The sequence below is a fragment of the Leguminivora glycinivorella genome, chromosome 22 (assembly GCF_023078275.1).
Source record: "Leguminivora glycinivorella isolate SPB_JAAS2020 chromosome 22, LegGlyc_1.1, whole genome shotgun sequence".
NCBI classification, from domain to species: Eukaryota; Metazoa; Arthropoda; class Insecta; order Lepidoptera; family Tortricidae; genus Leguminivora; species Leguminivora glycinivorella.
In genome coordinates this window covers 12,751,306-12,777,237 of record NC_062992.1, presented here as the reverse complement: position 1 = coordinate 12,777,237, position 25,932 = coordinate 12,751,306, and the positions used below count along the sequence as shown (strand labels likewise).

General features: G+C 39.4%; 1 protein-coding gene across 9 annotated transcripts in view; it reads left to right on the top strand.

Annotated features, from left to right (window-relative positions):
* The window catches only part of LOC125237828 (oxysterol-binding protein-related protein 3-like), a 107,390-nt gene that overhangs the window by 73,094 nt on the left and 8,364 nt on the right, over positions 1-25,932 (top strand). For 4 of the 9 annotated variants that reach the window (XM_048145033.1, XM_048145034.1, XM_048145027.1 and 1 more), the window contains 6 exons: positions 3,527-3,618; positions 7,915-8,049; positions 9,969-10,065; positions 16,879-17,087; positions 23,103-23,315; positions 25,047-25,217. In XM_048145033.1, the coding sequence (XP_048000990.1) occupies positions 3,527-3,618; positions 7,915-8,049; positions 9,969-10,065; positions 16,879-17,087; positions 23,103-23,315; positions 25,047-25,217 (917 nt within the window). The remainder of the gene's footprint in view (positions 1-3,526; positions 3,619-7,914; positions 8,050-9,968; positions 10,066-16,878; positions 17,088-23,102; positions 23,316-25,046; positions 25,218-25,932) is intronic. The other 5 variants (XM_048145031.1, XM_048145030.1, XM_048145029.1 and 2 more) reach the window with 4 other exon arrangements.

Below are 25,932 nucleotides of genomic sequence, written 5' to 3'. Positions count from 1 at the left end.
ATCGACTAATTAATTTATGTAAACCGTCAAAAAAATATTTTTTATCTTTGCCCTCAAAATGAGCCGAAATTGCCTCCTTCACTTCTTCATCGTCACAAAATTTTTTTCCTCGCAGTTCTTTTTTTAAATTTGGGAACAAATAATAATCGCTGGGGGCTAGATCCGGGCTGTAGGGTGGGTGGACCAGCGATTCGAAGCCGCACCTGTTAAGAGCAGCAGTCGCAACATGGCTCTTGTGAACCGGTGCATTGTCGTGCAATAGCAACACACCCTTGGACAGTTTTCCCCGCCTTTTTTCTTTGATGGCTGCACGTAGTCTTTCCAATAGCATTGCATAGTATGCCCCAGTTATGGTAACACCCTTGTCCTTGTAGTCGATCATAAGAATTCCTTGTGAATCCCAAAAAATGGTAGCCATCAACTTTCCGGCCGATTCTGATACCCTGAACTTCTTCGGAGGTGGTGCACCCTTCTTATGCCACTGCATCGACTCTTGTTTTGACTCAGGTTCAAAATGATGAACCCAAGTCTCATCTCCAGTCACAATTCGTTCCAATATGTGGGTAGGATTGTCACCGCACAACTTCAAAAATTGCTTCGATGCCTCAACTCGTTGTTGCATCTGCTGCGGTTTGAGCATTCTTGGTACCCACCTAGCACTCACTTTTGTCATGCCAAGATGGTCATGCAGGATCCTCAAAATTGTTGTATCTGATACACCAACTAATGCAGCTAATTGTTTCTTTTTGAGTCGAGCGTCTTCTACTACGAGTTTTTCAACTTTTTGAATGATTTCCGACGATGTGGCTTCAATTGGCCGTCCTGGGCGAGGGTCGTCTTCAATTGACTCTCGGCCATGTTTGAAGAGGCCATGCCATTTGTAAATCATGGTTTTAGCAGGGCACTGATCCCCGTAGACGTCTTTCATTTCAACCATTATAAGTTGCGGATGTTTTCTTTGCTTCGTTAGAAATTTTATCACGGCACGATATTCAATTTGCTCCATAGTCGCGAGTTTATTCCGAAATAATTTGTTTGAAAGGGGAAATCTTTAAAACAAATGACAGTTTGGAATTGACATTTATATATTTTTTTTCTTAAAGAGTTCCCATACCAAACGAGCAAAGAGGTTTTGTATTTTTTTACCTCCTTGTACTTCATTCCGCGAATATATGTACCTCCCCTCGTAAAGTAACTGAGTTGACCGTGACGTCACTCAATTCGATTTCATATAAATTCCATATGAGCAAGTCGTTCAAATTCGTTTTGACAGTTCTTAAAAAGAAGCTGATTTGACTAGGAGGCAAGTAACCTATAGGCGAGACGACTAAAAAATAATTAATTGTTTTACAAGGGGGCAAAGTTGTTGTTTAACCGCACGTGCCAATATTGATACCCGAGCAAGCGAAAGATTCCAATATTGAACCGCGAGCGTAGCGAGAACCATTTCCCGCGTGAAGATATTGTTTCGCGACGCTGTTCGCTCTGTGGGCCCGGCTAGTGTGTAATTATAATTCTTAGTGATAGCTAGCGGGGTTGTGGACTGTAATTACTGACGTGAAATGATGAAAACATGTAATAAAAGCACTAATTTTAATTATTGGTAAACAAACACAAGCTTATTTACAGTTTTGTGACAGAAGGCAGACTGAAGACTAATCAATCATATTTCAAAACATGAGAACAGTTTTCGAAAGTGACATTATTTTTAACTAATACTTACTACAAAGAGGTCGCGCACCAGCCAGTCGCCAACACTTAGTAACTATATTTTGTGAGCTTTTTCTAAAATATCTTGCATACAAGAAATACCAAATATACCAGTTCCTCATACTAAAAAAAAATATTATTTGTGAATGAAATTGTAGCTTTCACGTGCTATCAACGCACACATGTTAATATATTTCTTACACTAAAACAGTGACAGTGGTATTTTAGGTTAAAATGAACTCAAACAAGTACATTATCGAGGGGTTACTGGTGAAACCCCATAAATTATTTATAAGAAACAGGCAGGCAAGTATGGTCGCGCGATAAATGATAAAACATCTGGCCGTCCCTATCGCACTATTTGTTAGTGCGATAGGGAATCGTTTATCGCGTGACTATTCTTGCCTACCAGGAGCCCGTTTCTCGAAAGGTATAGGTAGTTTCAACTCAGTTGAGGCCACGCACACTATAACCCTGTCATGTAATGACAACGAGATTTTGAAATTAGTGTTCTTACCGTGTACCGACTGCAGATTCAATAGTCAATTGCAAGAAAGACCAAAAAATTTCTATTTACTATTTTGTTAAGAATTACGTCTATAGAACAATTTTCAAACAAAACAGAAAATAAAATATCTCGTATGTAATAAATTGCCTTATTTTATCATCGTATTAGCTGTTAAAATGGTGTTTACCTATTTTTTCATTACTTATTAGCAGACATAGAAGTCGCAGTAGCAATAACGTTAATTAACATACTAGGGAATTTGATCTGTGCTAGGGACATCCTTTCGATATAAAATATATCGATAAGTAGCTGAATACTTATTTGGAAGTGAAATTTCATACGAGCTATAAAGTTCACCGGATAATTTAATTTAATAGAATAATATCGTTTGTCCTTAGCAAAATTTTATTCGTGCCACCGCGACTTCCAGCTAGTAATACTGAGTTCACATTTAATAGCGTCATGAGAAAATTAAACGAAGAAATAGCAGCACTTGATAAAGAAACGTTTCACAGTATTTTCAGAAAAACCCAAGAAAACGAAGAAAGATATAGGGAAAGGGAACCTATGATATGATTTAACCGAAAACCAAAACCTTACAATCAATCCTAACGAATCAGATGAAGATATGCCAAGTGACGGTGGTTTATAAAAGGATTTGTTCATTATTTTTTACTGCTTTTAATACCATTAATGATAAGTATATCAATAAATAATTATGTTTTTCAAAAATATATTAATCGTTTTTTTACATTCACTCACTCATTTCATTCATTCATTTTTTTGCAATCAGTACTAATCTTCATTTAGCTGTGTGTGTTATCATCACAGAACTTAGTTATCATTCACTTCAACCTCCGTGGAATTACCTATACAAGCCTTGTATTACAAGTGTGTTTCCATGACAACCCATACGATTTGACAGTTCGCGCACTTGTAATACAAGGCTTGTACCTTTCGAGAAACGGGCCCCAGGTCATAAATATTTATTTCAATTAAGAACAATTTTAAAATACTAACAACGTTACTAACAATACCTATACCTAAGTTACTAAATATATGTAAAAAGAATGTCTCTTTTCGCCAACAATCTGCTGTGCAGTTTGGCGAAGATTTAAATCATGATTTGTGTAATGTGTTTTCTGTGATAAATAAATTTAAAAAAAAACCTGTCCAGGAAATTACTCTAAGCATAACTATGCCCAACCAAAACTTGAACCGTATACTGCTAGACAGTCAATTTCTTCGACTAATTGCTAGTAATATAAACTTTAACACAAAGTACCTATAAAATAATGACGTATGAAGTGTTAAATATTATAGAACTGCGGTCCCGGCTGTCGCGCATCCACGACGCTTCAGACCTCGCCGAAATCTCGTCCGTCAACAACTCCGACCAAGTAAGTATACCGTCTATGTAAGCTTTGTTCTGTATTATTTTTATTATGTGTTTGTTATAAAATTATCTTGTACCTAAGTATAATGACAGGACCGATTTTCATGAAACCTTACCCATGTAAGAACACTCCCGACTAACTCAGCTTTCAGACCAAAAAAAGAACTAAATATAAATCGGTTCATCTGTTCGGGAGCTACGATGCCACAGACAGACACACACACAGACCGACAAACAGACAGACAGACAGACAGACGGGCAGACAGACCGACAGACACGTCAAACTTATAACACCCTGTCGTTTTTGCGTCGGGGGTTAAAAAATAATTAAATACAACACCTCCGCATCGAATAGCTAGTTTTTTTTTCTTATATGAATGAATAAATGAATGAAATGAATGAATGAAATCGTTTATTCACAATGAACATATGGTTACAAAAGATCTTGGTATACAATAGTGTGTCCCTTAAATATATTCAGTCTAGGTAGACGTGTGAAAACAGGATGTCAGTGATATTATGATCACTCAGTCATTTAAAATTAATTGCAACTATTTTATTACGTCTAATTAGATTTACAAAATGTATATTTGGCAACGAATAGGTGTAAAGATTTAATGAAATGTATACCACGTCGGCGGCCATACGGTCCGCCTGATGGAAAGCGGTCACCGTAACCTATGGACGCCTGCAACTCAAGGGGTGTCACATGCGCGTTGCACATGCCGACCCAGAAATATATGATTATTGTCAAGAGGGCGCTGTTATCCTCATGTATGCGGTGTCAGTTCAGTTTAGTATAAAGAAAATAGTTCTAGTGAAATTCCGCAACATGGCGCGAAGTCATACACCCTGTTTTTATTGAATTCCGTTAACTTTAAGGGAAGGCTCTTTAGATCAAATACAATTAATTTCTCTAAGAAACTAGCACCTTAACTCTTACGGTTATCGATGGGTATTAGAATATATAATAAAATTCCAGCATATTTAAAGACCCTTACTTATACGGATTTCAAAAACAAACTGTATAAGTTATTGTGTGATTGTTGCTTTTATTCCCTAGACGATTTCTTTAGTTTTAAGTTTGATTATTAGATTTGGTATCAACTGTTCTTTGGCATAAATAACAGCAGTCAATGTCAAACCTGTGTTTGTGCACGAAAACGTAGCTCAGGACTTCTGTTTCTTGCATGAATACAATCAAATTTCACATGCCGAATGGCAGAATATAGTATATAAGTGCATGCCCTGTATCTTATATGTATGTTCTTGTGAATAAATCAATCATTCATTCATTCATTCATTCGAGTTATTCAAAAAATAAAGACAATTACTGAACACGTGTGTGACAACCTTTACCAATTTCTAATGTTATTTGTATTGACATGTGCCGTCAATCACTTGACACTAACTTGAATGTTATTCTTAACCCTTAATTTGGCAGACATAGAAACATTAAAAATACCGTTTTTAGGGTTCCGTAGTCAACTAGGAACCCTTATAGTTTCGCCATGTCTGTCTGTCCGTCCGTCCGTCCGTCCGTCCGCGGATAATCTCAGTAACCGTTAGCACTAGAAAGCTGAAATTTGGTACCAATATCTATATCAATCACGCCAACAAAGTGCAAAAATAAAAAATGGAAAAAAATGATTTATTAGGGTACCCCCCCTACATGTAAAGTGGGGGCTGATATTTTTTTTCATTCCAACCCCAACGTGTGATATATTGTTGGATAGGTATTAAAAAATGAATAAGGGTTTAATAAGATCGTTTTTGATAGTATTAATATTTTCGGAAATAATCGCTTCTGAAGGAAAAAAAAGTGCGTCCCCCCCCCTCTAACTTTTGAACCATATGTTTAAAAAATATGAAAAAATCACAAAAGTAGAACTTTATAAATATTTTCTAGGAAAATTGTTTTGAACTTGATAGGTTCAGTAGTTTTTGAGAAAAATACGGAAAACTACGGAACCCTACACTGAGCGTGGCCCGACACGCTCTTGGCCGGTTTTTTTTTGTTGAATACTATTTTTATGGGTCATAAGAAGCCCCGAAAAAATAATGAAAAAAATCATAATCTTTCAGTTTTTCAGGAAAATTATGTTCGGTGTGGCGAACACTGCCAGCTAATCAAGAATTAAAAGTGTGAAATAATTTGCTATATAAATGTCAAGAAACATACAATTTTTTCGTAGAAAATGAACATAAAAATATTGTCTACACTTTGTGTGCCCTTTTTGTACTTTGTGACCCTGAAACTAGACCTCCTTCGTAATGTTGACACCGAATATCCCGGTACTCTTGGACACGGTAAGGGGAATGTCCTGGAATTTAGGCGCTATGTTATGTTAAATGGGGTTTTATTTGCGGAAAATGTGCAAAACTTCTTACTGGGGTTCACCTAGATGAGATTATGTTTACTCCACTCGGATACCTGCTCTAGAGAGTCATCGATTTGAGACTCAAGTTGCATTCTGATTTCCAAAACCTGCTCACGATAGGCATTGTTCACGACCTGTGTTCTGGCTGTCACCTGTGCTGTCATACGCATACTGGTGTAACTTGGCAGACGTTCAGATGTACTCCCTAAGTAATCACTGGTCAAACTATACAACTATAGCAATAGATATTGCTAGTTTCTAGCTTATCATTGATATGAAGGATAAGCAGGGTCGGTGATAGGATAGATCCTTGAGGTACACCTCCGTTAATGGGCCGGATTTCTGAGTATTGATCGTCGATGAAAACGGAAATGCTTTGCCCAGGTAGAAAGCTGGCGACCCACGTGCAAAGCCCTTCTGGGAGTCCGTACGAGGGTAGCTTGGGGAGATGCGTCTTATGATAAACTCTATCAAAAGCCTTAGGTAGCGATATCTAGGCTAACTGCCAGTGCCTCTCCCTTGTTCTCGATGGCGATGGCGGTGGCCCGACTATAAGTATACCAAAAGATCACCAGCGCCACGACCATGGCGGAAGCCGTATTGTCGGTCACTATAATCTGGTGTTCTTCAGGTTTGCCAAGAGCTGGTTATTAACCACTTACTTCATTGCCTCGGAGAGAAGAGAGGTTCTCTCCTCAGGGCCTCAATGGGCCGACAGTGTGTGTAGGGTTTGTACGATCACCCTTCTTTGCGGTTGGATGGACTCAAGCTGTCTTTTAGGATGACGAGCATTTACCTGAGAAGTATGAATGCCAAAAAACGAGAATTAAAACTGGGGTAAGCTCCCCAGCGCACGTTTTCAGCATATAGCTGGAATACCATCAGGCCCATTGGACTTATTGACACCGAAGGCAAAAAGTGCACGCCTAACTACACTTTGAATGAAGCGAACCTCGGATGAGAGTATTGAGAATTTTTTTCTTGGATGAATGATGCTGGATGAATCTACTCTTAGAAAGTATTTTTGGGGAAGTGGGAAGATTCATGAGGAAAAAGGGTCTGAATCCTCGCTGTAGGACCTTCCTGATGCACATCCATCGCGGTTCAACACGGTAGCGCAGCAAGAACACGGGTAGGTACTTTTGCATCGGGATGTTCGTAATTAGGTTAGAGTTGGCTATTATTTTTTATTTATTTAGACGCCATATTAATGTAATTTAATTTAGCTTTGTGCTCTTTTGTCAAATAAATATTTTGGTATAAGGTCCACCGATAAGTTGGCAATGTTCGTCACACCGAACATGCAACCCTGGAATTCAAACACTGCGTAGCTGGCGGTGTTCGCCACACCGAACATGCAACAAACCTACTATTTCACTGTGAAGATGGCAGTGTTCGGTACCACGAACATGAATTTATAAGTGCCATTGTCACTAAATTAAGACTTACACTAAACTAGAAACTCTTTAGTACGATTAATTACCTCATTGGTAACCGTTAACTGTCGTTTTTATTAATGTGACAAAATAAAAATCTAATATAATTTCATAAATAACTTGATGATACTTCGCGGTTGCCGTCTTGCAGCGATTTTGCGTGCACTGCTGACATACGAATATTCTGACAGTAGTGAAATAATTTTCTACCAATTAAAACAATACAAAGCTACAATTTGAGTCGAAAGAAACATAAACAAAGATGAAAATGTGTGTTCGCCACAGCGAACACTGTCCAATTAAGGGTTAAGGGTCTCTCACACTAATTAATTCATTTATGTATGAAAACGATGATTTTTTTTTGCGAATTTAACTAAAAGTCATATACAGGATGGTTCCTTATAATTAACCTAACGACGTGTCGAATTTAACGGAAAACAAAAAAAAAACACTGGACATGAACAGCTAGTAATGTAATTGTAGTCCACCCTACAGCAAGCGCCGCGGCCGTTTCCTCAGTCCCTGAGCTACAGCTCATCCTGCGTGTCAGCTTCGGAGTTCTTCGACGCCGAGGAACATGACGATCTGAAGCCCGCGGAGATCATCGCTACTGATGAGGTGAGTTCATATATAACACTCAACATGAACAGCTAGTAATGTAATTGTAGTCCACCCTGTAGCAAGCGCCGCGGCCGTTTCCGCAGTCCCTGAGCTACAGCTCATCCTGCGTGTCAGCTTCGGAGTTCTTCGACGCCGAGGAACATGACGATCTGAAGCCCGCGGAGATCATCGCTACTGATGAGGTGAGTTCATATATAACACTCAACATGAACAGCTAGTAATGTAATTGTAGTCCACACTGCAGCAAGCGCCGCGGCCGTTTCCTCAGTCCCTGAGCTACAGCTCATCCTGCGTGTCAGCTTCGGAGTTCTTCGACGCAGAGGAACATGACGATCTGAAGCCCGCGGAGATCATCGCTACTGATGAGGTGAGTTCATATATAACACTCAACATGAACAGCTAGTAATGTAATTGTAGTCCACCCTACAGCAAGCGCCGCGGTCGTTTCCTCAGTCCCTGAGCTACAGCTCATCCTGCGTGTCAGCTTCGGAGTTCTTCGACGCAGAGGAACATGACGATCTGAAGCCCGCGGAGATCATCGCTACTGATGAGGTGAGTTCATATATAACACTCAACATGAACAGCTAGTAATGTAATTGTAGTCCACCCTGTAGCAAGCGCCGCGGCCGTTTCCGCAGTCCCTGAGCTACAGCTCATCCTGCGTGTCAGCTTCGGAGTTCTTCGACGCCGAGGAACATGACGATCTGAAGCCCGCGGAGATCATCGCTACTGATGAGGTGAGTTCATATATAATACTCAACATGAACAGCTAGTAATGTAATTGTAGTCCACCCTGTAGCAAGCGCCGCGGAGCATTTCTTTTTTTTGCCACTTTTATGAAGTGTGATATTTTTGATATGCTATTTCTACTCAGAATTACTAGCCTTTTCAATCCTAGTAGTTAAAAAAATTGTCCCATACGATTTTTTCTTATTTTGTTACCATTTTCCGTACATGTTGTATGGGGTAACAAAAGAGGAATGTAACAAAAATGTATGGAAATTCTGGGACACTTTTTGTCTCCCAGTGAGATTGAAAGTACTCGTGATTGAGTACAATTGACCTAAAATTCCCAAAAACAATAAAAAAAAATATCAACAAAAAAAAAGAAATGCTCCGCGGCCGTTTCCCCAGTCCTTGAGCTACAGCTCATCCTGCGTGTCAGCTTCGGAGTTCTTCGACGCCGAGGAACATGACGATCTGAAGCCCGCGGAGATCATCGCTACTGATGAGGTGAGTTCAATGGATTTTATTAAGACCGACTATTTATCAAAGGTTCCTTTATTTTATAATAAGGTACTACGTATCTTTACTATGGATATAAGTACCTATCTTTTCATTTCCCTTCAGCAGGAGAAGTGTTGGAGCGTATGAGATGTTTTAGCTTAACTAGTACTTACGTTACCAATTAAAAACGCCGCAATTTACCAACTTCATGATACCAAACAGGTAATGAAACAATGAGCCATGTCTACGCTAGATGAGATTAAAAAAGTTTGATTAGAAATCTAATTTGTAGTCTAATAATTCCGTAAGCACACGATTACTTAGGATGTGTTCTAATTAGTTTCCGAATGTATGTAATTAAAATCACAGACAACATTTACTTAATTTAATGACTGGAGATTACCTTAATCACACCTCGGATACTTGGGTGATGAAATATATGAAAGAGGCGCGTTCCTAGCACAGTCTAAGCTCGTGTAGGCGAACGCGTACTATGCTTGTATGAGTGAAATATGACAGGTCGACTATTCGCTTTTTTGACAGGCGGTAACTGTGAGGTAACCGAGAGGGGGTGGGCGGCACTTTCAGCGGGGAGCGGGAGTGGCCATACTGTACGATAGTACTCTTTAATATACTATGCCTTAGTGCAACTAGTTTTTGATCCCCTTTTCTAATTAAACTTTTTTCAGGCGGGAGTAATAGAGCTTGACGGAGATTCTTCATCGGAAGCCGGTTCGTTAAGCAGCGAGGAGGGCTCCGCCAGCTCCGACAACTCAGATGGTGCGAGTGAGTCCGCTTATACGTGTTGTGGCTTGTATCTATCTCTTGAACCATACAGGGAAACAATAGTCTCTTTATAAGTGGTATAACACGATACAAGGATATAAACTGAAATAAATGTCATATACAAAGAAAAAATGACCAAGGCCTCCAAGTGTCCGATGCTGGATTCGAACCAGCGTACTCCGTTATAGCCACGGATGCTTAAACCACTTAAACTTAAACTCAGCCAACCGGTCACGGCGGCAAGGGTCGAAATTTCCAAGTATAAATAAATAAATAAAAAAATATTGGGGACACCTTACACAGATCAACTTAGCCCCAAACTAAGCAAAGCTTGTACTATGGGTGAAAAGCGACAATATACATACTTAAATAGATAAATACATACTTATGTACATAGAAAACATCCATGACTCAGGAACAAATATCTGTGCTCATCACACAAATAAATGCCCTTACCGGGATTCGAACTCAGGACCGCGGCGTAGCAGGCAGGGTCACTACCGACTGCGCCAGACCGGTCGTCAAGTATACATATGACACAATTACCGAAGGTTTATGGCGCCTCCTGGCCATCTCTGAGGTAGAACCGGAACTAGTTCGACCTCCTAACTGAACCAAACCATGTGATTACGAGCTAGCGAAGAGAGATGGCGCCACCATGTTCACTCTAAGACCAAATTAAATTATCTACTAAAAACACAAATTAAAATATTTCCTATGAAATAATTTAATTTGGTCTTAGAGTGATACAAGGATACGTCAGTGGTTGGGTGTTTGAACCGCGAAGAGCTGTGAATTGGCTTTTAGAACCTTCTGTCTAAACAATCTAGCAAATCTATATTTATGGGTGAAAACTAGACACCTAGGAGTTCTTCAGAAAGTTTTGACAACTGTACAGAGACCTTTACAGGGGACAGCGCAATCACATTTTTTGCCCTAAATTGAACCTCTCACTGAGACAGAAAGGTGATCGTATCAGACTAGCGAAAACGGTCCACATGAGAGGGCATTGTTTGGGCTGGTGTCCCTCTCGCACGTGTGGCCAACTGTTAATGAGGTTACCATAGTAGTAGTATTTTTATCTGTATATTACCTGACTTTATAACGTCTTACATTATTTTAGTGTTATATTCAAATTAGGGTTTCGATATATTTCAAAGAATTGGCAAATAATTATAATGCCAATAAATCAAAGATTTGTATAATTAAAAAAACCTTCAATTGGGTATTAGTAGATTTGGTAGTAAAATTGAAAATTGACTGGTATCCCCAATTTATGAAAGTGATGACGTCACTGAATAATGATGACATTGTCAGTAATTGCGAGAGGGACACCAGCCCAAACAATGACCTCTCATGTGGACACACTTTTTGATCTAACTACTCATTCTGGCTTAACTATAATTCTGTGCTGTACAGTGATTCTTCCTATCTGTGTTGTGGTTTGTGGCTTATCTCTATACAATCTAACAAGCGTATGGTATGCAATAATAGCTTATGGGTGAAAACACGACAGGGATTCCTCAGGTAATAATGTAGGAAACTAATAGCTAGTTACGGATGTTATAGGACTAGACGTTCACTGTCGCGGCTACCTCTAACACCTCAGATGTTGGCTAATTACACACAGGCTCAACTGTGCAATAATCACACCAGTCACTCCTTACACTAACGATACACCATACGTAACATAAACAATAACACCGCCTTAAGATGTAACGGAGAACCATACAATTAATCCTAATACGTTTTCTGCGCGGTTTTGTACTGTATGGGAGCAGTTCCCGATAACTTTGTACATAGCCACGTTGGCAAATTTTAATAGATCCTATTTTGTTATCAACATTTAGTTGATATAAGTCGACTTTCGTAAGATACAGGATAATTGTTATAATTAAATATAGATACTAGAGAACATTAATGACCAAATAAAACTTACTAAAATCTCAATTCATGAAATAAATCTTGGTAACAAAAAAGGAATAATAAAAACAAATTTAACTTTTTCCTTAATTCTTGTACAATCTTTTCGAGAACTGCTGATGGATGCCTATTGTTGTATTTGTAGCAATGTCGAATGAGTAATTAATTAATACTCCATTTTTCATTAGATAACACAAACGCTTTATTTCGCTAAAACTCAAAAACTGACAGACAGACATACTGTCAAGATGTCCATAAAGTATTACAATAAGGAATAACAAAAAGTATTTATTGTATGCCACACTCTTCCCCACATACTAAAACAAATATTAAAGAATAAACTACTCTAAAAGTTGGCTACATTTTAATAGCTGGTTAAAATGCCGTTTCCACCTTTGCCCCTCCACTTCGACTTCATAGGTTACACCAGGTACAACAACATGTGTTATAACTCCAAGTGACCACTTCTTTTTATTTTTACGGTAGTCCCTCGCCATAACTTTTTCGCCACATAGAAATATTTCTCTAGTATTATTGTTTATTAGGGACTGTCTCACGTGCTCTTTATCGATTAGGGCATCTACAGGATGAGGCCTTAATAGGGAGAAACGGCACCTCAGCTCCCTACCGAACATTATTTTTGCCGGACTTTGGCCGGTCACCTTGTGGATCGAGTTGCGATAATCAAACAGAAATAAGTTAGATGCGTATTCCGGCGAACGACCCCCCTCAACGATTTTTATCACATGTGACTTAAACGATTCCACAAAACGCTCGGCCAATCCATTAGTAGGTGGATAATATGGTGGACTGAAGCTCTGTTTTACGCCCGTAATTTTACAAAAATTTTTAAACTCTTCACTAGTCCACGTTGGACCGTTGTCGGTCACCAAGTGTAGTGGGTAACCAAAACGTACGTAAATACTTTTAAACACTTCAATCGTTTTTCGCGCTGTTATATTGGCCATAACAAAAGCTTCTGGCCACTTAGAGTAGGCATCGATTACAACGAGATACATTTTTCCATACAAAGGACCCAAAAAATCTGCATGTAATCTGTGCCAGACAGTTGGTGGCTGAGGCCAAGGTGTTAATTTAATTTTTTCAGGTAATTTATGATTTTGCAAACAAATCTTACAATTTTTAGTTATTTCACTAATATCTTTATCTAAATCTGGCCACCAAAAGTAGGAGCGCGCTATTTCTTTCATTCTAGTTATACCCAGATGAGAGGCATGCAGTTCTAACATTATCTCGTCTGTTAGCGAACAAGGTATGATGACTCGATAACCCCATAGCACACAGTCTCGGTCTATAGTTATTTCGTTTTTTCTTGAAAAATAACAATCATATTCTGCACCTAAATCATTGTTATCAGGCCATCCATCTCTACAAAAACGAATTAAGTTACACAATATGGTATCTTGTTTTGTTTCTTTTTGAATAGTTTCCCAATTTAACGTTTTAAGTTTTGAATTGTTTATATAATTTATTGTGTTAATTTCAAAAGTTTTTTCGAGTATTTCGGTGTTTCTATCGTTCTCATTTTCATTTCTCATAACCACGCGCGACAAATAGTCTGCTGGGTTGTTTTTGGATTTTATATGCTCAATTTGGTAGTCAAAACCACTTAAAAATATTGACCAATATTGTAGCCGTTTTGCTGCCATTTTAGGGATACCATATTTAGGGCCTAATATCTTAGCTAAAGCTTCATTATCAGTTTGTAAGGTAAATTTACGACCAAATAAGTATTCATAAAATTTAGTTACACCAAATATAATGGCATAACCTTCTTTTTCCAAAATTGGGTATTTTATTTGTGTATCATTTAGTTTTCTGCTCGCAAACGCCACTGGCTTGATAATGTTGTTACTGTCTCTAACTGACAGTATTGCGGCTACACCACTATCACTTGAATCACAAGTAAGAATAATTTGTGAATTTTTATCCAGATGTGACAATGAGCTTGTATTAGCTAAAGCAGTTTTAATATTTTTGAATGCTATGTCACAATCCGGTGTCCACTCAAATTTATCTTTTTTAGGCAATCATATAACGGCTTCAATATAGTTGCCATGTTTTGTAGAAATCTGTTGTAGTAGTTTACCTTTCCGAGGAATGACCTGAGCATTTTGACATTTTCTGGTGGTGGTAATGACAATAAGGGCTTAATTTTAGTCTTTATTACCTTAACACCATTCCTATCAACTTCAAATCCAAAAACATCCAACTTTTCTTCAAAAAATTTGCATTTTTCTAACTTAATTTTTAGGCCTGAATCATTTAACCTTTGTAATACTAATTTCAGCCTCTCATAGGTTTCCATTAATGTTTTACCATAAATAAATATGTTATCTATGTAGACAATGGCATCTAAACCACTTAGTTTTTGCGACATTAATCTTTGGAATGAACCCGGTCCTGTACTGACTCCGAATGGTAAAAATAAATATTTGAAAATTCCTTCCTCAGTAACAATTGACACCAACTTTTGTGATTCTTCGTCTAGTGGAGCTTGTAAATAAGCTTCACGTAAGTCCAACTCACAGAAATATTGATTTCCTTGTAATTTCATCAAAATTTGGTCAATTGTTGGTAATGGGTAGTGATCAATTTTCAAATATTTGTTTATGGTTATGCGAAAATCGCACATAAACGAACTGAACCATCTGGCTTTAAAACGGGTACAATTGGAGTACCCCAATCTGCATATTCTACAGGAACGATTCGTCTGTTTTGAATTAAACGCTCAATCTCATCTTTTACTTTGTCCTTAAGGGCAAATGGTACAGACCGTACAGGCATGAAAATTGGTCGGGCCTCTGGTTCAATCTCCAAGTGAATTGGCTCTCCCTTATAATCCCCCATCCCAGGTTCAAAAACAGAATTGAACTCTGACTTTATAGCAGATGTCAAATTCTCTCTACAATGAGTTTCACTTAGTACTCTTTGTTCAAAAGTAGGGGGCCAAAGTTTAAGCGCAGAGAGCCAATTCTTTCCAATAATCCTAGGTAACCCGTCTTTTACAACAAACAATATTTGTTTTTCTACATTGATAGTTCCAAACGTCAAAGTTAAGTCTTCCAGAACACCCAGTGGCGTTGAGGTTGACTTGTCAAAATTTGTGAAAATGACGTTACGTTGAATTATCTCTAACTTTGAAAAATATTGCTCTTTGTCTGAATAAGTAATGGTACTTACATCTGCTCCGGTGTCAACCTCAAACTCCAACAATTTACCACTTACGTAAACACTTAACTTTGCCGAAGGAATCCTCCCTTTTTCATTAAAACAAAACATATCATAGAGTTCGGGTTCTGGTGTATCCTTTTTCTCCTCACATTTTTCCTCATTTCCAGTTGAACAAGTGGTCGCCTCATCAGCCGTATTTAGAGTTTTTATTCTCCAATTTCCCTTGTTCCGGCTACACATTTTATAAATGTGTCCCTTTATACCACATTCACTACAGAATTTCATACGCAATGTGCATTCGGCTCTCATGTGGCCCTCTTTTCCACAGCAAAAACAAACTCCAGTGCTTCCTCCTGCCTGTTGTTTAGGTTTCGTAGTATCATGTCTAGAACTATAGCCTCTGTTTCTTTCTAACTTAAACATTTGCGGTTGAGTCTCTTTTTCCTCATTCTTGTATGTTAAGTTATATGCGGCCTCGACGGTTTTTCCTATTTCTACTAATTTTTCCATTGGCAGGTCTGCCTGTTTAAGCATTTCAAACTTCACTGCTTCATGAAAAGTGCCATTAAAAAGTCGCTCTTTGATCTCATCGTTAATGTTTTTGAAATTGCAATTTTTTGATAATTTCTTTAATTCGAGTATATATTTGTCCAAATTTTCTTCTTTCTTTTGGTTTCTCTTTCGGAATTCAGCCTGTTCCAGTGCGTAATTTCTAACGGGATGATAATGTTTTTCTAATTTGTCACAAATTTGGTCGTATGATAAAGTTACTGGTGATTCTGGAGTGCATATGGTCGTAAGGAGTTCGTAGACACTCGCTCCAAGTTTTGTAATTAGTAGCGGCACCTTTTTATTGACATCTATGTCATTCAGCAAAAAAAAACATTCCAACTGCTGTTTATAAGCCCTCCAGTTTCCTCCTGTAAAAACTTCCAAATTTGAAATAGAGTTCATCTTATATGCGTGCTTTTCCGCAGTGCATTCTCTATATTCCTCCTGTTCTTCAATATAATCCCGAAGGAATCGTCTAATCTCTTCAACCGAATTTTCGTTGGAAAATTTAATATCTTCGTCCTTCACAACTGAATTTGCTATTATAATGAGTTCATCTTTCTTTTTAGTTTGAATCCAAGCTTTTTTTCCAGACTTCAGGAGAGCGTCCATTCCCGTTTGTCGTTTGTTAGTAATTTGAAATCAAATTCCCGAAACTATACATTCAAAAATTCACATTGACATTTGACAATTTATTCACACAAATAACACATTCCTTTTTGTTAATTATTATTTATAACACGTTGTTCGTGACCGTCTCGTCGCCAGATTGTTGTATTTGTAGCAATGTCGAATGAGTAATTAATTAATACTCCATTTTTCATTAGATAACACAAACGCTTTATTTCGCTAAAACTCAAAAACTGACAGACAGACATACTGTCAAGATGTCCATAAAGTATTACAATAAGGAATAACAAAAAGTATTTATTGTATGCCACACCTATCATATCTAATTCTTCTTCAGTTGTTCAAAGGTTAACTGGAAGAGATCCGATAAAGGGATAATTTCGGCTTTGTACTAATGATAAGCTTTTTCTTCTCGTACTTTCTGGTACAATAAAGTGTTTTACTAGTACTGCTACTAATAGTTGTATTTGGTTTTTATAATAAGCTATGCTTTAATAAACTTTAATTTTCCAGCATCAGCCGTGATCCCAGCAGAACGGACCCCGCTCCAGAACGGCTCAGAGCCGCTCACCACCATCTGTACTCGTCGCTCCCGCCTGCCGTGCCCCAGGCCCACGCCAGCGTCGCCCAGTCTCTGGAACCTGCTGTACAAGAATATCGGCAAGGATCTCAGTCAGATATCCATGCCTGTCACCATTAATGAACCTTTAAATATGCTGCAGGTTTGTACAAACTTTAATTTCCATATGCTAATAATGATAGTCACTTTGGTTTCGGCACAGTGCCTAACCGATAGCTATAATGCTTGATACACAATCATATAAAGTCAGAATAAAGTTTCTTCTATTCTATTCTATTGATACACAATCAAAACTAAGTAGTGGTGTCGTTACAATTTTGGTGCCGTGACCAGGATATTTCAAACACTACAATAATTGTTGCGTAATAATGTCCTATAATATTTATTATTTTTTTTTTTTTTTTATTTATTTAGAACACAAACAGTCACATAAACAAATGAGTTGGTGTACTACAATGTAGGTACTAAGTAATTTGGATAAAAAAAGACCTGGAGGTTCATTACTGAATATAAAGATTGTTAACATACTAACAAAATTAGGTATGTAAGCTAATAGGTAAGCAAAAGAAATCATGAACAGTAGGTAATACTTAAGAATTTTTACAGTCATTAGACTAAATACATTTTCTTTACTACGATCGGATACAATTATAATTAATTTAGTTAGAGGAGGTAAATATTAGTTACTCATATTAAACCGAACAAAAATGTACACTTAGGTTTTTTATTTGTAATACTAGTGTTAAGTCTAAATCTAAAACACTTTTCGCTTGAGTAAAACTTTCAAACTACACAAAGAAGTGTTAAAAGGATCAATGTCAAATAGATACTTATTATAATAACTAGGGACTCGTCTGAAAAAAGTGTGCTTTGAGTAATTTTTACGAGCAAAACTAATATGAAATAGAGATCTAGGACGTAGGGGGTGTCGCGGACAACTGAAAGTAATTAAGTCTAAAAGGTTCGGACACTTTATCACGCCTTTAAGAATTTTAAATAAAAACATTGCATCTAAATAATGCCTACGACTACTAAGGGAAGGGACACAAAAATGCTTTGCAGCAGACGAAGTTCGTTCGAAATAATTACCAGTTCTGTAACACAGAGACTTGAGAAAAATATTTTGGATCCTTTCCAGTCGATCAATATGGACCTGGTACTGCGGCGTCCAGACAACGCAACCAAACTCCAAAATGCTCCTAACAAACGAAAAAAATAATAGTTTATAAGTGTTGGGCCGCCTGAAGGGCTGGCCAATCCTAAGAATCATACCTAATTTTTTATACGCTCGATTACAGATATTATCAATATGTAAATTGTAATTTAATTGTGAATCCAGAGTAACACCCAAATCTCTGACTGAGGATACCCGAGTTATATTATTCCCTGAAAACGTATAATTAAAAATGAGAGGATCGTGTTTACGATTAAAGCTTATTACGTAACACTTTTCAGTATTTAAAAAAAGATGATTTTCAGAACAATAACGGGAAAAGTTATCGAGATCGTGCTGTAATGCATGGCAATCTGCCTCCGAGGATACAGTTTTGTATATTTTAGTATCGTCAGCGTAGACGAGATGTTCAGAGTTCCGGAAACAGGTTGCCATGTCATTAACATATAAGATAAAAAATAGTGGACCTAGATGAGACCCCTGAGGCACTCCGGAAGATATAGGAAGGAAGCATGAGGTAAAACCCTTTAAAGCAACTGCTTGGCTACGATTGCATAGATAGGACTTTATCCATCTGAGGAGGTCGCCGTGTATACCGAGCTCAAAGAGTTTTCTAAGCAAATGATTGTGATTTATTTTGTCAAAACATTTAGAAAAATCGGTATACACAACGTCCACCTGATCTCCAGAAGATATTTTGTTAATGATAAAATCGGTAAATGTCAGGAGATTAGTATCTACGCTCCGACCCTGACAAAAACCGTGTTGACTTAGCGCAATGTGTTGAGAGAAAGTAGAAGTAATTTTGTTGTATATGATCTTTTCAAAGATTTTAGCAAATATGTTCAGTTTACTAATGGGCCTATAATTAGTTACTAGGTGCGCATCGCCACTTTTGTAAATAGGCGTTATCAAGGCCTTTTTCCAACTAGAAGGAAAGTGACCATGGGCTAAAGACTTAATAAAAATTTGGGTTAAAGGTACTGCCAATTCACGAGCGCACATTTTAATAAACAGGGGGTGAATTAAGTCCGCACCGCTACCCTTCCTAATATCTACTCTCTCCAGAAACTTGAAGACGCACTCCTCCGAAATATCGACAGTACTAATATCAATAGGGGACTCATTAGCCACATGTAAATAATCAGGCAACACAGAAGAGCCAGGAACAAAAACAGAATTAAAATAATTATTAAAAAAGTTGCTAATAGTCGGTCCATCTTTCGAAATTTCCCCAAGATAGGACATTTGGTCGGGTACACAGTTACTAGGAAATTTTGACTTCATAAACGACCAAAAGTAAGTAGGATCACTGTGTATTCGATCTTCAGCTAATGAAATAAATTTGTTATAACATTCGGTAGATAGTTTGTGTTCCCTTTTTCTTAATAATTCAAATTCTGCCCTATCAAGAGGGTTGCCATACTTTTTCCATCTTTTATGGACTGACAGCTTCTGCCTGCGAAGTCTTATTAGCGAACGAGAAAACCAAGGAGGGTATCCAGTATTATTATTAACGGTTTTATGAGGAATATGTTTCAAAATAAGTGTTCTAAGTACCGAATACAAATACGTAACAGAATCCTCAACATTCATATTATTCAAATGCGACCAATGAGTCTCCGACAGATCCTTGCGAATAAGGTCATAATTACCGCGGTAAAAAATCGGTCTAGAACACTGATTAGGCGCTAAGCATGGTAAAAAACTAGTCAAGTTTAGGGCCAGTGAAATATTTAATGCTTTGTGTTGAGGGTCCTCCGGCGTAAGTGGTGACAAGCAGGCGCCGACAGTGCAACCAACATTGGCCATCACCAGGTCCAATACACGTCCATTTATATTAAAACAAGTGTTAAATTGACCTACACAAGTCAGAGCTATAAAATCGGAGAGAACTGTGGCAGTTGGATCTTCACACGTTTCAATATTGAGGCGATGTGAATCGGCGCACAAGGACCAAGAGGCATATGAAACGTTAAAATCACCTACAAGAACGAAAATGTCATCCGGATAAGTGTTAATTAAATTAGCGGCATTATCAAAAAAACAACGCAGAGAATTGATGTGATTATCATTATGCGGGAAATAAACACAAGCGATGTGCAACAGTGGCGGCCGGCCGGCCGGTTGGCGATGGCGGGGCGAGGCGCGCGGAGAGCGGGGCGCGGCGCCGGCGCAGGCCCGCGGCTCCACGGTGAGCCACAGCTCCTCGTGCCGCGGCGACGCACACCACTCGTCCCGGCGCGACACACTCAGCCCGCGCCGCGCTGCCACCAGCACGCCCCCGCCGCGCTGCGCTGTACGCCCTGTTCTATCACGTCTATACACTTCATACCTACTATCAAAATACTCACTACTATAAAAGTCAGGGTTCAGCCATGTTTCAGATAAACAAATGAGGTCATAGTTCGAATTAATGACACTCGATAAAAATGAGTGAGACTTGGTCCGCAATCCCCTTACGTTCTGATAATAGATTGAGATATTATGTTCTATTTTAGTTGAATTAAGAATTTATAATAATTAAGAAAAAATATGTTGTAACTTTTATTCAGGCGAGTCAGTAACAGTAAAACTATAGATGAGATCCCGTAAATTGGAAAACTAGTTTCGTAACCATAGGGTTTATATTGAATATAATTGTTTAGTACACTAGTTGCGTAATTAATTTTATGAAAAGTGCTTATCGACATCCTCTTTAAATACCTAAAAGTTAAGTTAAACCACTTGATAAAATTAAACAGTCATTTTAATTTCTTAAGGTCGGCTTCGTTCGTTATGACATACACCTTAGAACTGTCACTCTTTCGCATGTATATTTTGCACTGCTTAACCCAAAGGTAATTGAAATTCAACTCGGCTTTCCTGTCACGAGCCCGCCTAAGTAGCACCTTGTTTACAGCCGTGAGATGCTCGTTCACGTAGATAGGCACCGCCGGGCCCGGGAGACCGGCATCCGCGCTGGTCAGGCCGCGGCGCGCGCGCGCCGCCGCCACCAGCTCGTCCTTGCGGCGACGCTGGCAGAAACGCACGACGATCGCCGGGGGCCTGGGGTCCGCGCGGTTACCGTTACTCACAGAAACCGGGAATCGACGTACGCGATGTATAGAATCGACATCAGTATCGAGCAGGCCAAAACCAACCTTAACACATATAGCATTTAGGATTGACACTAAATTTTCGCTGTCTTTTTGGGGAACACCACTAATTTCGACATTGTTGAGCCGGCAAAACTGATCTCTATCGTTTTCATTGGCTTTCAATGTAGCAAACTCAGTCTGAAGCTGCTTGAGATTTTCCTCAATCCCTGGGAGTCGGTCAACTTTATCCTCCGTGAGGGTAAGCCGAACATCGAAATTCTCGAGGCGATCCTCGATTAAGGCGAACTTCCCCTCGAGATTAGCAATTCCCGCATTTGCTTGGTCAAGACCACTCTGCATGTTTTGCAATTGCACCTTAAAACCTTTGAATTCCTTCAAGAGTTCAGATAGTGACTCATTGTTTTCCGACTGCCGGCAAGGGATACACTTCCAATTCGATTTTTTTTCCGCTGTCATCTTCTTGTAAGTGTTTTCCTGCAGTCCAGAACACCTGTAGTGATAGTGACCTCCGCAAAAGGAGCACGGCACTTCACCATCACCAATAAAATTGTCACCACATTTATTACACGATGACATATTGAAAACACGACCGTAACAACTCATTAATAGGGTTCAGATTTCAATAGCGCAGATAAATTATGCAGTTTAACAAGCAGGTTAACAATAACACATAACCGGCCGCTTGCGCGCTCGATCGCTAACTGCAATCACTGCAATGCCATAGTTTCGTTTTCTTTTAACCCCTTATTTGCCAAGAGTGGCCCTGAAGCTTTAGTAGTTTCATGTGCTCTGCCTACCCCTTTATGGGATACAGGCGTGATTGTATGTTGTTGTTAATATTTATTATTTTATTTGATCAAGACTAAGGGCTGGTAGCCTAGCGGTAAGTGCGTGCGACTTTCGTTCCGGAGGTCGCGGGTTCGAATCCCGGCTCGCACCAATGAGTTTTTCGGAACTTATGTGCGAAATGTCATTTGATATTTGCCAGTCGCTTTTCGGTGAAGGAAAACATCGTGAGGAAACCGGACTAATTCCAATAAGGTCTAGTTACCCTCCGGGTTGGAAGGTCAGATGGCAGTCGCTTTCGTAGAACTAGTGCCTACGCCAAATCTTGGCATTAGTTGTCAAAGCGGACCCCAGGCTCCCATGAGCCATGGCAAATGCCGGGATAACGCAAGGAGGATGATGATCAAGACTAAGGGCCACTGGCACCACCGGCTTTACTCAACGTTAGTGGGCTGTCGACTGTCAAATCCCATATAAAATGGTGGGCTAACCTCAATTTTCGGTGGTGCAAGTGACCCTATGTAGATGGGTAATACACACATTCGATTGTTGTGAAGCTCCTTATGTTATACAACCTGTTTTTATTGAATTCCGTTAACTTTAAGGAAAGAACTTTAGATCAAATACAATTAATTTATCTAAGAAACTAGCGTCTTAACTCTAGTTAGAGTTATTAAAAAAATAAAGATAATTACTGAACATGTGTGACAGCCTTTACCAATTCCTAATGTTATTTGTTTTGACATGTGTCGTCAATCACTTGACACTTATGAGTCTTATGACACTATAAATTCATTTATTATGTATGAAAATGATGAAAAAAAAGTTTTTGTTAATTTAACTAAAAGTGATATACAGGCTGGTTTCTGATAATGAACCTAGCTACGTGTCGAATTTAACGGAAAACAAAAAAAACACGGTGTATATTCACTTATTCAGCAATGGACGCATTCTGATTGATATTTGATTAATTATTGGCGGGATAGTATCAGTTTTGTGAAAGTTTTCCAAATATCCGTACAGAACTCTCAAAAACAATTTTCATTCGTAACGACCTTTATGGCAAAAAATAATTGCGTAAAATCCTTGTCCACAGCGTCTCTGCGAAGAGCTAGAATACTCTGAACTCCTCGACTCAGCGTCGTCTTGCAACAACGAACTGGAGCGTATGTCGCTCATCGCTGCGTTTGCGGTCAGCGCGTACGCAGCGTCGGCCCATCGCGCGGCGTCGAAACCTTTCAACCCGTTACTGGCTGAGACGTATGAGTATGTGAGTGGAGAGAGGGACTTCAGGTTTATTGCTGAACAGGTAAACATATTAAAAATCGAAATAAGACGTCATATATTAAAGAAAAAAATGACGAGCACCACCAGTGGTGAAGGCCGGATTCGAACCGGCGTCTTTAGCAATCCGGGCTAACGCCATGAACCCCTAGGCCACCTCGCTAGCAGGCCCGACATCCGAGGCATGCAGGCGGGCGAGGTGGCCTAGGGGTTCATGGCGTTAGCCCGGATTGCTAAAGACGCCGGTTCGAATCCGGCCTTCACCACTGGTGGTGCTCGTCATTTTTTTCTTTAATATATGACATCTTATTTCTATTTTTAATTTATATATAGTAGTGTGACTACTTAAAAACACAAATCAAAATATTTGTTGAAAATAATTTGATTTGTTCCCATAGTTAGGTAAACATATGTTACGCTCTCTGGCAAAGTAGTAAATATATTGAAGAGAGTTGTCGCTTATATTGAGGGAAGGTACCCAAACTACGTGACACGTTTAGAGGGGCAGGGGGGTCGTCAAAATACTACGCTTGGTCACGAAGGAGGGGGCCGGGTCTTATTTCTTGTCACGTAACCAGCGGAATATTGGCCCAGTGGAAAAGACATGACAAACACGCGTCATAAAGTCAAATATTAAATTTTATATAGGCACACGAATGTTTAATAACAACTTTATACAAACATTTATTTTGCAAAACATTTTCATCATCGTCAATTCAATCCCCTTAGCGGTGTTACAACCTAGGATCAATAATAATTGCAGTTCAAAATCGACTAGAAAATAAATTAATCTCAGATTTTAATACTTTAAGAATTTAATAACAATGATAATGAAGGTAATGTCTCTGGACATTCACGGTCACGAGACACTGGCCATCAGGCTTGGTGAGGATGTGCTGAAGCAGGTCGATAAATTTCGCTACCTGGGGAACACGGTAACATCAAAGTGTGATCTTGATGCCGAGATCAACAGCAGGGTCGGTGCTGCAGCTGCAGCATTTGGCAAGCTGCATTCCAAGGTCTTCTGCTCTCATGAGCTTAAGTTAGCCACCAAGGTATCAGTGTATATGGCAGTTGTGCTGCCAAACCTCCTATATTCCTCCGAGGCGTGGTGTGTATACCGTCGCCATATACGAACTCTGGATCGTTTCCACCTGAAATGTCTCCGTTCCATCATGAAGATCAGATGGTCCGACAGAGTGCGCAACACCGAAGTCTTGCGACGAGCCAATGTTGGTGGCATTGAGGCCTATTTAATGCGTCGGCAGCTTCGTTGGTGTGGTCACGTATCGCGTATGCCGGAGGAGAGAGTGGCAAAACGAATATTTTACTCTGAACTGGAGGAGGGCAAGCGAAAGCATGGCGGACAACTCCTTCGGTTCAAGGATGTCCAAAAGCGTCACTTGAAGAGTTGTGGCATAGAGCCCTCTCAATGGGAGCATTTGGCAGCACAACGACCAGAATGGCGCAGGTTGATATTTAATAAAGTGCGGAATTTCGAGGATCAACGTAAAGTTGACCTCGATACTAGACGCGACCAGCTCAAGGCCCGCCCACCCGCTGCCATATCCTATAATTACACTCACGGCGTACTTACGTGTCCTCAATGTGGACGAAGTTTCGCCGCAAAGATAGGCTACATCAGCCATCTTCGGGCGCATGAGCGTCGGAACATTATTTAGGGGTCGAAGTGGTCGCCATGGCCGAAATCGGTCGGACTCCATCATCATCATCAACAATGATATATTATTTCTAGGTATCCCACCACCCGCCGATATCAGCATGCCACGCGGAGTCCCCTCGCTGGACATTCTGGCAGGAGGCTCGCATCAAGACCAAGTTCTGGGGCAAGTCCATGGAGTTCCAACCCACTGGGCGAGTCCATGTGCGGCTGACGCCTTCTGGGGATCACTATAGCTGGAATAAGGTGAGTTAGACTGCATTATACTAGTCTAGATAGACATTCTGGTAGAAATCTCGCATCAAAACCAAGTTCTGGGGCAAGTCCATAGAGTTCCAACCCACCGGGCGAGTCCACGTGCGGCTGACGCCTTCTGGCGACCACTATAGTTGGAATAAGGTGAATTAGACTGCATTATACTAGTCTAGATAGACATTCTGGTAGAAATCTCGCATCAAAACCAAGAAAGTAGGAAGCTCGCATCAAGATCAAGTTCTCGCATTAAGGCCAGTTCATTGATTAATCTGTGCCTGGGTCGTGTGCAGGCGTATAAGCATGGTCGTCATCTGGCCGTCCCTATCGCACTTACTAATAGTGCAGTAGGGACATCCTGATGTTTTATCATTTATCGCGCGACCATGCTTGTCTGCCTGGTAAAAGTTTTGTAAATATGTTAAGGGACCCTTCAGAAATTATATGAAAACACTTTGAAACTCTTAAATGTATGAAATGTTTTTTCGATTCAGCGCTTCTAACGGACTGATCGATTTCATATTTATCAGTCGCTTTGTGACGAACACTATATTCTAACTACTTAAGTATAAATTTGTCAAATCTTACCTTTCAAAAACCTATCAAAAATTCTTATATGGTATTCATTGACTTAACCTACGTTGTGCCCTACTGCTATTTAGGTCCCCCCCACATCTAGCGTCTCGCGAGCGTAGCGTCGAGCCAACTG